The 14,101-nt window shown below is 24.2% G+C and overlaps 2 protein-coding genes across 4 annotated transcripts in view; both read right to left on the bottom strand.

Annotated features, from left to right (window-relative positions):
* LOC122511435 (venom metalloproteinase 2-like) overlaps window positions 1–14,101 on the bottom strand; it is a 162,261-nt gene that overhangs the window by 122,936 nt on the left and 25,224 nt on the right. The gene's annotated exons all lie outside the window — the stretch shown is intronic.
* The window catches only part of LOC122511436 (homeobox protein abdominal-A homolog), a 68,783-nt gene that overhangs the window by 47,817 nt on the left and 6,865 nt on the right, over window positions 1–14,101 (bottom strand). For both annotated transcript variants that reach the window (XM_043626649.1, XM_043626650.1), the window contains exon 2: window positions 11,485–11,517. In XM_043626649.1, the coding sequence (XP_043482584.1) occupies window positions 11,485–11,517 (33 nt within the window). The remainder of the gene's footprint in view (window positions 1–11,484; window positions 11,518–14,101) is intronic.

Here is a 14,101-nt window from a genome sequence, read left to right as displayed (position 1 = left end):
AAATTCATTTTTAAATCAATATTTATTAGAAAAATCGACGAGAATTCAATTATTTAAATACAAAAATAAATATTTTATTAAATAATTGAATGTTTCTTAGAAATTGAATTATCATAAAGAATTTTATAAACAAAATTTTTAAATAATTGAATTATCTTAAAAAGTTGTAATAAAATTTTTAATTATTAATGAAATTATTATTAATTAATTATTATTATTTATTATTAATGAAATTTTGAGAAATTTCATTAAAATTGTATTAAAAATAATTGGACTTAGCCAAAGAATTTTATAAGAGTTTTTGAAAATAATTCAATGACTGTGAAATTTCAATTATCTTTGAAAATAATTAAATATTGGCGTAGAATTTAATTAAAATTTTTGAAAATCATTGAATTTCTGCGAAGAATTATATTTTGAAAAATAATTGAAATTCTGACGAGAATTTTTGAAAATTTTTGAACATAATTGAATTTCTGCGAAGAATTATATTACTTTTGAAAAATAATTGATATTCTGACGAGAATTTTTGTAAATTTTTTAACATAATTGAATTTCTGCGAAGAATTAATTTTATTACTTTTGAAAAATAATTGAATTCTTGAGACGAATTTTATTAATATTTTTTTTTAAAAATAATTGAATTCTTTTGTGGAATTTTATTGAAATAGTAGATATGGAAAATAATTGAATTTTAACAAATTTTTTCAAATTAATATTAAATTTCTACAAAGAATTTTATTAAAATTATTTTGAAAAAAAATTGAATTGCTACAAAAAATTTCATTAAAATTTTTGAAAATAATGTAATCCTTTTGAAGAAATTCAATTAAAAACGTATTGAAAATAATTACTTAAATTCTAATAAATAAATTGTAACAAAAGTTTTTAAAATACTTGAATTTCTTTGATGAATTTTAAGAAAAAAAATTTTAAGAATAAAATTACATTTATCGAAGAATTAAATTAAAATTATATTAAAAAAGTAATTGAAATTCTGCGATGGGTTTTATTATATTTATAAAAATAATTGAATTCCAAAAAAGAATTTTATTATTTATGAAAATAGAAATTTGTAAATAATTGAATTCTTGTGAAATTTTTATTATTTATGAAAATAATTAAATGTTTACGTAGAATTTAATTTTAAATAATTGAATTTTTTTTTGCGCAATTTTATTAAAGTAGTAGATATTATAAATCATTGAATTAAAGAAAGTTTTTGAAAATAATTGAAATTTTCCCAAGAATATTAATAAAATTTTTTTTAAATAATTGAATTTCCTTTTCTTTCTTACTCTTTTCCTTTCTTTCTCCTATTGTTTCTCTATCTTTTTCTCTCTTTCTTTTTTTCTCTTTCTATTGCCTCTGTCTCTATCTTTTTTCTATTTCTATTTTCTTCTATTTCTTATATTCTAAATAAAAAAAAAAAGAAAATCGGACGAAGTGCGAGAAAGAGACGGAGAAATAAGCGAAAAACAGAGAAAAAGACGAAAACATTTGTTTTTGTCTCTTTCTCCGTTTTTCGCATATTTCTCCGTCTCTTTCTCGCACCTCGTCCGATTTTTTTTCTCCTCTCTCGCTTGACACATATCGCATTGCATTCACGTACGAACGATGGATTAGTGTGTCGCGTTCTCAAATGATAGAGAGAACGATGCACGGCTTTGCAGAGAGGAGGCGGAGGAAGAAAAGAAAACGACCGATCCTTGGGACAATGATCCATTAAGGACTGATGAATACTCCTCGAAAAATCCAGACGTGCAAAGATTACGAAACGTGTCTGCGAGAGGCATAAAAAAAAAAAAAAAATAGTCGAGTGGGAGGTGGAAGGGCAAAGTAAAGAAAAAAAAAGAAAAGAAAAGGACAACGTTTCTGCATAAGACACTAATGGCGAATAACGAATAGCAAAAGTCCAATGCAGATCACGATAAAATGGAGAATTCCATTATGTAAATTGTCTTCAACTTTTGCAGGCGTACTGATGCGAGAAATCTGTTCGCTGTTTTTTGAAGTTTAAGGTCTTTTGTATAAGTAGATTGCTTCTATTTACTTCTTTTCCATTTTGTTTAAAAATAAAAATTCACTAATATTTCTTAATCGTTTTTTTTTTATAATTTCGAATCAATCTTTGTATTTTTTTTTCTAAATTTGCTTAGTTTGGTACTACATTATTTTTTCACTTCACACTGAAAAAAAAATTTAAATTGAAAATTAACAATTTTTCGTAAGCACCAAGTATTTTTTTCTCTCAGTGAAATAAAAAAGGCGAAAATAGTAAAAAAACGAAAATAAATAAATAAATACAAAAGAAATTTAGGAAGTAATTTTTCGACGTTTTTCGACTAATTTTCAATTTTCTAGTCGTGGGAGTTTTTTTCTGTAGATTAAATATATTTCTAAACGGTAATTATAAAATGGTAATTTGAAAGAAAAAATATTAAAATATTGAAGTATTTAATATTGAATAACGCGCGGGCGTCTAATATCACAGGGTCAAAGATCACTGTTTCTGATTTAAACTTGTCTCGATAAAATATTTAATAAGTGGTCTGCTTTTTTCATCTAAGCACTGCGATTAGGAAACTCTTCAAACTGTCATGCCACTTTGCTTCTAATCGGAGTTTAAAAGACTTTTCCAGACTCCTTACAATAGTGTTCTAATCTTTAGAGAGAAAAAAAATGATTAAAATTACTGAAATATATTTTTTCAAATTAAAACTTCTTTGTCTAACTCGCATGAAAATGCCGGAACGCCCGGCGAAATTCTTGTTGAAAGTCGAGAAATTGGAGGGAAACTCGAGAAAAAAAGTGAAAAGAACTTCAAAAGGATTTTCTTCACGAAAAAAACTTGAAATTAAATATTAAATTTCTTAGGTACTAATTAATAAATAATAATTAACAATTATTGACTAATAATAAAATTAACAAAAAATAAATAATAATTATTGACTAATAATAAAATTAACAAATAATTAATAATTAATTAGTTATAAAATTTGTAATTAATAATTTACTAATTGTAAAATTACTCTCTAAATTTGAATTAGTAAAAATATTTATTAATTTGAATCATAACTGACTTTCTGCTTTTGAATTAGTAAATCTTACTAATAAATAATAATTTCTATTAATTTATTAGTAAAATCTACTAATTCAAAAGCAAAAAGTCACTAATTCAAATTAGTAAATATTTTTACTAATTCAAATTTAGAGATTAAATTTCTACTGATAAAATAGTGCGAATTCGTTTAGTAATTCAATTAGTAACTGTTTTAACTAATTTTTAATAGTGAACTGCTAATTTTTCTAGTAGAAAACTACTAATTACTAGTTTTATACTAGAAATTAGTAGTTTACTACTAACAATTAGTATTTTTTACTATAAATTAGTAGTTCACGACTAGAAAATAGTAGTTTACTACTAGAAATTAGTAGTTTACTACTTGCAATTAGTAGTTTTCTATTAGAAAGTAGTAGTTTACTACTAAGAATTAGAATTTTTATTATAAATTAATAGTTTACGACTAGAAATTAGTAGTTTACTACTAGCAATTAGTAGTTTTCTACTAGAAACTAGTTGTTTTTTACTAGAAATTAGTAGTTTTTTTTACTAGAGATTAGTAGTTTACTACCAGCAATCAGTAGTTTTCTACTAAAAACTAGTAGTTTTTTTTACTACAGATTAGTAGTTTACTACTAGCAATTAGTAGTTATTTACTAGAGATTAGTAGTTTACTACTAGCAATTAGTAGTTATTTACTAGAGATTAGTAGTTTACTACTAGCAATTAGTAGTTATTTACTAGAGATTAGTAGTTTACTACTAGCAATTAGTAGTTATTTACTAGATATTAGTAGTTTACTACTAGCAATTAGTAGTTATTTACTAGAGATTAGTAGTTTACTACTAGAAATTAGTAGTTTACTACTAAAAATTAGTCAAAACTGTTACTAATTCAATTCGTAAACGAATCCACACTCTGTCATTAGTAAAAACCTACTAATTCAAATTTAGAGACCAGTAGTTAATATTTAACGAATTATAATAATAAAATTCACTAATTAACTAATTCAGACTTTTTAGAGAAAGAGAGAGTCACACATTTTTCCTAAGGATACCAAACGAGATAAAGTTGCAATTAGAAATGGCTATTTACGTGTTATGCGTCGAAATGCGCCCTTTTTCTTGGGACAGACACTTTGGAAGATGAGAAAACGAGCGGGAATTTGTTATATAGGGACAACGTTGGGAGAGAAAATGATTACGAGGTGGCGATATGGGGAGAGCATCGAGAGCTCATAAAATCATTATAGCCCAACCTTTATGCGTTTATGGACCACACCCGATACTTGTAAAGCGGGATTGAGAGGGGGAGAGGACCCATGGCATTCAGGAACCGTCGAACTTGGAGACTGGCTTCCTTAACGATATGGACTGCAATATTCCTGATAACTCTAACTCCATTATCTTGATTTTATTCTCTCTGATAAGGGACAAAAAGAGAAAACCCTTTACTTATCTTTTTTGCTAATCCGTTCATTACAATTTTTTTTGTCAAAAATATCTCAATTTGAGTTAAAATTATGCATCATGTTAATTGTAATAAAAATTGTAATTTTTACAGTCAAAAACTATTAATCATTATAGTAGAGAACTACTAAATTTTAGTCGAACCTACGAATTGGTAGTAGACACTATTAATTCAAAGTCAAAAACTATTAATATTACTATTATTATTGATTAACTATTATTATTATTAATATTAACTAGTAATATTTAGTCAAAAATTACTAATTAGTAATAAAAACACTACTTATTCTGAAAAAAAACCTATTAATTATTAGTAGAAAACTTCTAATAGTTGCAAAAAAAACTACTGGTATTTAATCAAACTTACGAATCAGTAGTAAAAACTAATAGTCATCAGTCAAAAACTACTAATTAGTAGTAGAAGACCACTAGTTATTATTTTAATTTTTAAATTTTTTTTTATTTACTAAATTTTAGTCAATCCACTGAATTAGTGGTGGAAACTCTTAATTATCAGTCAAAAATTACTAATTCTTAATCAAACCTATTAATTATTACTCGAAAACTCCTAATTAGTTGTAGAAAAATACTAGTCAAAAACTATTAATTACTAGTAGGAAACTAGTATTTTTTATTCAAACCTACGAATTAGTAGTAGTATAAGTCAAAAACTACTAAGTAGTAGTAAAAAACTACTAAATTGTAATCAAATCTACGAATTAGTAGTAGAATATACTAATTCTCAGTAAAAATTACTAATAAGTAGTCGAAAATGACTAATTCTTAGTAAAAACTATTAAATATTAGTTGAAAACTTATAATTAGTAGTAGAATACTACTAGTTTTTGGTCAAAAACTACTAATTAGTGGTAGACAATTAGTAATTCATTTATCAAGGGCATTATTTTAATTAGTAATCTTTACTAAATGATTCAGTAAATTTAACAAATAAATTAGTAGTTTTTTAATACTAATTAATAGTTTTTGACTAAGAATTAGTCAAAAATACTTACTAACTCATTTAATGAACTGTCAAAAGTGATTAATTCCTATTTAGAGAATGTAAAAAAATATTTACTCTCTAAATCTATCTATGTTCGTAAAAAATAACTTATTGTTCGTAAAATTTTACCTGGTTTTTGTTGCTTTATCAATTAGTAAAAAAATATTTTAATTAATAGTAAAAATTATCTAGTTTTTAGTTGAGAATTATCAGTTGAGAATAACTAAATATTTTCAGGAAACAACTAATTATTACTAGAAATGTAATTCAGTAGAAGTACACATTAGTAGAAGATAACTAAATATTAGTAGAAAATAACTAGTTAGTTGAAATAGCTAATAAATTAGTTAAAATAACTATAGTTACTGTTCACAATAACTATAGTTATTGTGGTCTTAATTGTTATAACTAAAATGTTGACTAAATTTTTGCTTTAGCTATTAGTAGAAAATAACTAATTATTAGTAGAAAATAGCTAATAATAAGTAGAAAATAGCTAATTATTTGTAAAAAATTAGTAATTTCCAATATTAAATAATAATGAGTAAATAAATAATAAAGAAAACAGTTGAATTTTGACTAATTGATTAATTGTCAAAAGTTTTAGTTACTTTTAAAAAATAGTTTTAAAATAATTTAAAATTATTCACTTTAAAAAAATATAAAATATTATTATTAAATATAAAATAATAATAAATAAAAATATTATTTGAATTTAATATTTTTATCATTTACTGTCTTCTTACTGTCAAATTACTTTATTTTTCGCTGATTCATAAAAGAGAATATTATGTCAAAAATAATAATATTCTCTATTATCCCAAAATTTTACTTTATCTACCTTATATTTTATAATTTTGACATTATTGGCTCAAAATTGAAATACATTGTAGAAAATTTGGCAAAATTTCTTTCTTCAAAGAAAGAATAAAATAAAAAAGAAGCATTTCCTGTATTTTTGCAAAGGATAAAAAAAAATACTTTGACCCATACACATTTTTTATGCTTTGAAACTATTTTGTGTCAACACTTTTTGTTTGAAAGGGATGTTTCTCCGATTTTCGTCACCATATTGTTTCCGTCACGGCCCGTTCAAGCGCAAAAAGAAAATTTCGTGTCACCTTTTTATATTTCGGTTTTTTCGTAAATTATTTCCGGCTTTGCCTGTGACAAATTTCATGCTTGAATATAGTTTATGTCCTGAATTTTTTTAGTAAAAGGGAAAAATTATTTTTACAACTCAAGTTAAAATGCTGACTGAACTAAAAAATAGTAACTCAAATAAAAAAGTAACTAAACTAAAAAACTAATACAACTAAAAAAATAACTAAACTGAAAAACTAACTAAACTAAAAAACTAATTTTTATTTTGTTACAAAAAAATTTATTTATAAAAAAACTAATTTTGGACTATAAGTAAATGTATAATTATTTTAATAATTTTTTTTTTTTATAATAATTTTCAAGAATAATTTAAACAGAAAAAAAATTGCATTTATTTGAACGTTAAAAACTTTAGTGAATTTAAAAAAAATGCTTTTAAAGAACTACTTCTCCTATAAGTATCTATATAATTTTTAGAATAATTTCTGAATAAAAAATAGAAAAAATATTTCTTTTGTCGTAACAAAATTGTTTTAGAAGGCAAACGACATAAATAATATTTGAAATTTATTGTATTATAGATAGACTGGATATGCGGGTTTGATGGAATTTATGAGTCAAAAGTGTGAGAGTGAGAGGGACATAGTGAGCGATAAGAGCAATTGCAGAGCTAATAATTACATCGATTACAAACTCATTGTGAGCATTCAAGTGCTTAACAAAGTGATAGAAATTGTAAACTATTTTATTCGGCGCAATTCTTTAAAAGTATTTGATTTTTATTATTGTTTTCTTATTTTATTTTCTTATTGTCTCTCTTTCTATCTCCCTTGCGAATATAGGAGAATAAAATATAAGTGAGTCGCGAATGCACCTTCTCTCTGGCCAATGAACCATTTACCCTTGAAAAAAAATTCCCCCCCAACATAGACACAATCACTCCGAAAATTCTTGAACCAACGCCCACGTCTGACTTAGAAGGAAGCACACGCAAACAAAATCACAATCGCCATAAATTGTCTGCGAGTAATTTTTTGTTTTCTTCTTTCAATTGTTAAACCATTTTTTTTTCGTCCTCTTGATTTACAAAGAGTTTACAAAAATCGAAATTCAAAATCAATTCAAAACATAAATTAGAATTTTACAAAAAAATTTTACTCAAAAAAAATTCTTTAGCATTTTTTATTTTTAATTTTGCAATGTGACTGCAAATTTTTATTTTCGTCTAGTGAAATTAATTTACTAGAGAGAGATTTCTATTTTATTCTCCAAAAACGGAGATAAAAGAAAATAATTCTTTTTTAGAGGAAAAATTTTTTTTTTCTCTTTCTATTATTAATAAAGAAAAATAATTTAAGGAAAAATAGTTCGAAAAAACAAGAAATTGAGAAAGTTTGGTGCAAAATTATTTTGACGATGATTTTTGGTCCAGGTGAAGAAATAATAAATAAGAGAGGCTGAAAATAAAAACAAAAATTCTCAGAGAATTTTCATCGAAAAAAAATTGCAACTGGCGCCGAGAAGCGGAAGAGAAAATTCTCAATTAGCTTTTGGGGGAGAAGTCGATAAATTTTCGTTCGAGTTTATGATGAAATAATTCATCTCTCTCACTCTCTGACAGTACACCACCCAGTTTACACTGTAATTATGGGCAATTACCGCACAGTATTCGCATCTACATTGCAAAATGGAATTCGCCTTTCGAAAAAAGAAAGAAAAAAAGAAAGCGAAAACGAAAAAAAAAGAAAAAAAAGAAAAGAGAAAAAGAAAAGAGAAAAAGAAAAGAGAAAAATAAAGAAAAAATAAAGAAAAAGGAAAGAAAAAAGACAGAGAAACAGAAAGAAAAAAATAAAGAGAAAAATAATGAAAAAAAGAAAAGAGGAAAAAAAGAAAAAAGAAAAGGGAAAAAAAAGAAATGAGAAAAAGGAAGAAAAATGTAAAGAAAAAAAGAAAAGAAAGAAAGAAAGACAAAAAGAAAAACTTTGTAGTTCATATAATTCAATTTACTGACATATAATCACCAAGCGATATTTTTGGCGACAGAATTTTTTAATTGAAATGAATTTATTTATAGAATAGATTTTTTTTCTGCAAAAAGGACAATAAATCACGCGCCAAAGAGAGAGAAAGGAAAAAAAAAGAGTAATCAGTTTTGCGTTATAGGGAGATGCATATACAATCTGCAATAAATTACCAGCAGTGGACACGGTGGCGACACAGATAAAGTTTATTTTCGTCCGCAAACTAATGGCGTTCCTTTAATTATTAATTTACAGACTGGAGAATAAATACCTATATTTTCTACTAAAGAAGATAGGGTTATTATTCGAAAGTCCTGATAAATACGAAAAATAATTAATTTTCCCCGACACAAAAGCAATTGTCGATAGGGGCAAAATTTTTTACAAAAAGAATTTTCAACCGTAAGGTTGAAAATTGTTTTTGCAAAAAATTTTGCATCAAGAAAATTTTATTAATTAATTTTCCTTGTCAAAAAAATTAATCGTCGATATGGACAAAATTTTTGACAAAAACAATTTTCAACCTTTTAGCAAAAAAAAATTTTATTTATTAATTTTCCTCGTCACAAAAGCAATTGTTGACGTGGACAAAATTTTTCATAAAAAATAATTTTCAACCTTAACGGAAAAAAAAATTCTTGCAACAAAATAAAATTTTTTTTCATCGAAAAAAAGAGGAAAATTTGCAAAAATTAATTGTAGAAAAAAAGAGAAAAAAAATTTAATTAGAAACGGGAGAAAAATTAAAACAAAGGAAGAGTTAATTTTACAGACAACGAAAGGGAAACAGAATGTTAAAATAGCATTTTCCTATACAAGTCTATTAATCTTAGTGATTATTTTATGCTTTATGAGTGAAGCTCTCTCAATAAATCTCCGCTAAGAGTAAACAATTATTATTTTATAAACAAATTAAGGTAGCAGATTGAAATTTTATGATTCTAGTGGAAATTTATCGCTGTTTATCATTCTTGACTGAAGGCAAATTCGAAAAAGTGGAAAACTAAACAAAATACAAAAAAGTGAATCGAAATAAAAAAAAAAAATGAAACAATTGCAAAAGTGCAACAATAGGAAATGAATTTTAACCAAATTTTTAACCAAACGAAACCAAAATTTTAGCACTGAAAAAAAATTATTTGTTTCAAACAAACGATTACTTGTCTATTATCAAATTTATGTACCTATACTTGAATCAAATAATTTTTATTTATTATATTATTTTATTCATTTTTATTTATTCAAATAAATTCAAGTTCAATTAAATTGTATTTCAACTAATAATTTCAGTATTTGAAGCAAATTAAAGCGCCTTAAAATTTGAATTTAATTTGAATTTAAGTTAAAGATAAGTCACAATAAGTCAAAATAAATCTAAATAAGTCTAAATAAATAATTTAAAATAGAAATATGTTAAAAAGTGGAAATATTTTTGCGAAAAAAGAAAAATTGAAAGATAAGAAGAGACAAAAAATTCCTCCCCTCTCAAAAAGAAAGAAAAAAGAAAAAAATCCAGAAAGCAAGAAATATTAGAAAGAAAAAATGAAATTAAGTTAAAAATCAATCTTAAACAAAATGAAAAAAGAGTTAAAATTAAAATTTGTCAAACGTAGAAAATATTTTCATTATAAAAGGTAAATGTAATAGAAAAAAAGGTAAATTTAAAAGAAAAAAAGGGAAATTTAAAAGATAAATAAGGATAAAAAAATTCCCCCCCCCCCAAAAAAATCAAATAGCAAAAAATATTAACAAAAAACTCAAAGAAATTTTAATATTTTTTGTACAGAAAACATTTAATTTGCGATTTTAATAAAGTCCCTCTTTACACGATCGTTATTAAAATTAAGTTAAAAAGAAATATTAACAAAAAAATAAATAAATAAGTTAAAAATAAATAAACAAATAAGTCAATACAAAAATATCTTAAAATGCGAAAAATAGTTTCATTAAAAAAGAGAAATTTAAAAGACAAAGAACGAATAAAAAATTTAATTTCCCAAAAAGAAAAAAAGAATTCAAATGGCAAGAAATATTAGGGAAAAAAAAGTGAAAGAAACTTTAGAGTAAATATTTTTGTAGAGTGCAAATTCCATATTTATTGGACTGCACAGTGAAATGATTAGCCGCACAAGCGAAATGACAGTCATAAAAGTTATTATTGTGTCAGTTCAGAGAGAGAGAGAGAAAGAGGGGGGAGGAAATGATCCTAAATATAAGATTGTGAACGTTTTGCAAGTGAGTCGATCCTGGATGATAGTTTTCGTGGATTGAAACTCGAAAGACCCGAGTGTGATACACAAAAATATGTCTGCCACATGTGCGCGTAAAACTACAAAACACTTCTCCTTCTTTATTCACCAGAAATTTACACCCACCTTTCAGAAACAATTTGCGAAAATTCTAATCAAAATATTTTACAATAATATTAAATTTTCCAAAAAGAGATATTTTTCTCTTTCTTGTTTCTTATTTTTCTTTCTGTTTCTTCTAAACATTCATTAATTCGCAAATAAATATTTTTGACATTTATTTTTTAATTTCTTTAAAAATTATTATTCAATTACCCTAAAAAAAAAAAAAAAAAAAAAAAAAAAAAAATGGAAAAGCAAGAAATATTTTTACTAGTAAACGAATAGCTTGCTAGCTTTGAGAAGCGGCCCCCCACTACTAAAAGCAGCCCCAATTACTGCCCCCCCACTACTCCCAGGAACCGCTTTTCTCTACCAAAATATTAAAATTCAGTAAAATATTTTTCAAAATTGTCTGCATTGTTATTACTATATTCTAAATGTAAAAATTGTTGTAAAAAAAATATTTACTCACCACAGACGACTCTGTCAAAGGGACTCATCCAATCTGTAAAAAATAAAAGAAAAATCATTCTTTATAAGATAAGAAAGAAAAAAGAGGAAATTTGTTTCATTGAAATAGAACGAACTGACAAATAAGGGGATTGTAAATAGGTTCATAAATTCATTTTTATGATTAGCAGGCACAATATTCAATATTCTAAAAATGATTGGTTGCAATAAAACGTGAAAAGTGAGGGTCACATAAAATAAAATAAGGAGAATCATGCACTAATAATGTGAGGAAAAGTAGATAAACATTTCGATAATATTACTTTCGAACAAAAATGCATTTTGTGCAGAAAGTTATTAAAAAAATTTTTTTAGCTTCTTTTCATTTCTTTTCGTCATCGTCGGCATTTCTCTCAACCATATTAAGCATCTTCCTTTTTTTTCCCTAAAGTTCCAGTAAAAAAAAAAAAATTCTAAGGGTCAGTGTCACATGGACAGGAAAGCACTTTCTCTATTTTCATGGAAAAGGAAAGAAAACTGTCATAAAAAAAAAAAATCTTTGTCGAAAACATTTCGTCGATGATTTCTTTCTTTCTAAAGACTAAAATTAACTGGAATTTGTTTTTTTAAAAAACATGTTTAAAGTTTGGTTAAATAGAAATTTTCTGTATTAATTTCTATAAAATAATTTTCTGTATAAAAAATAATTTCTGTAATTATAAATTCCTTAAATATTAAATAATTAATAAATATTAAATAATAATTTCCTTATATAGAATAAAAAATAAATTTCATTCAACATTATTCATTCAACGCCAAAAATTTATAACTATTCATTCAACGCGAAAAAAATATAATTTATTTACCTATTGTATTTTTTGTTTAAGAATTTTTTTTTTCCCGACAAAGTGGACAAAAGGATTTTTTTTTTCAATAAAAACAAAGAAAATTTTACTATTCTTAGAAACTTAATGGTGTCGTTTCTTTTTTTAGATTTCACGTCAACATTGATTTTCTATTCAAAAGTATGAAATATTTCTATTTCAAATGTACGTTTTTACTTTTTGAATATTCAGTTTTATTTATTTATATTTTCATTCATTCCTGGCATTAAAATAGAAGAAAAAAATGTAGAAAATAATAGATTTAAATTATAGAAAAAATTATAGAAAAGTAGAAAAAAATTATAATTTTACATTAATAAAATTTACGACAAAAAATTAAAATAAAGTAACAACAAATATTTTTACTCTTCAGTTTTCTTCGAAATTATACTCTACATATAATATTATATATATTCAACATTATAAATTTTCAAGAAAAAAAAATTTTTTAATAAAAGAAGTTGGGAATCGAACCTATTACCCTTGGTCTTGAAGTCAAGAACACTAACCACTAAGCTACGTCACTTTTTTATTTTTTCTCAGTAAAATCTTTGCCTAATGCACCAAAAATGATTAATTTTTCCAAAACTAAATGAAAAAAAAACATTGAAACATCAATTCCAGAAAATAAATCCTCAAAATTGTAAAAATCGGGGAAAAAACAAAAAAATAATAAAACACACGATATTGAGGAATAATTGAATAATTTTGCTCATTGTACAATAAAATGAAAAAATTAAACAAACATTCGGTTGGAATTTTTCGTTTCTTTTAAAATAATACACAGAAGAATGTCAGCAACATTGACTGGAAATATAATAAGTATATGTCTATATATAAAAAGGGTATATATATATATATTCAAGTCTTGTAAAGACAGTGGGAAAAAATAGCAATGAACGTAACCTACGTAACAGGTTAATATGAAAATTCAAATGGCATAACTTGGCGATAGCAAGTACACTGCCAAGAATTATTTGCATACCAGACCCGCCGCTAAAATTCTGACTCCCATAATTACCGGCGTCATAATTAAATACGTAGATTATTATCTTTTTATCAAAATGGACCAAATTGTAATAAATCCTGTGCTCAAAAATTATATGATTAATAATCGAATTCACCATATTTCAATAAATCGAATAATTAATATCTTCGTTATGGTTAAAATCGATATCATATAGAAATTTATCATTTATAAATTTAAATGTATAAATTTAAATTTATAACTGAAAATATATAAAATTTAATTGTACAAATTTAAATTTATAACTTAAAATATATAAATTTAAATGTAGAGATTTAAATTTGTAACTTAAAATATATAATTTTAAATTTATAAATTTATCATTTACAAATTTTTATCAGCTTTAACACTAATTATCAATGTTGGTTAATAGTAATTAATGGAGAAAAAATTTTCACTTTATATTATATAACTTTAAATTACATAATTATAATTATATTTTATGTTAATATACAAAAAATTGTTATTGTGAATATTTACTAAATAATTTTGTGGAGAAAATATTTTTACGTTACAAATTTGATTACTGTTACTATAATTGATATTTTTTATTATTATAATAACCAAAAACTTCTGTATTTCCAGAATTATTTAGTAATAATAATTATATTTATGATTTACTATTCTACTATTAATTCTTTGTCCTTACCTCGCGGTTATGGACGAAATTTCGTTTCTCACATTTTTATTTCCAATTATAATTATTTATTTCTTTATTATTTAGATAT

The sequence above is a fragment of the Leptopilina heterotoma genome, unplaced genomic scaffold, assembly GCF_015476425.1.
Source record: "Leptopilina heterotoma isolate Lh14 unplaced genomic scaffold, ASM1547642v1 Lhet_82, whole genome shotgun sequence".
Taxonomy (NCBI): domain Eukaryota; kingdom Metazoa; phylum Arthropoda; class Insecta; order Hymenoptera; family Figitidae; genus Leptopilina; species Leptopilina heterotoma.
Note: the sequence above shows the minus strand (reverse complement) of the source record. Positions and strands in the feature narration are given on the sequence as shown.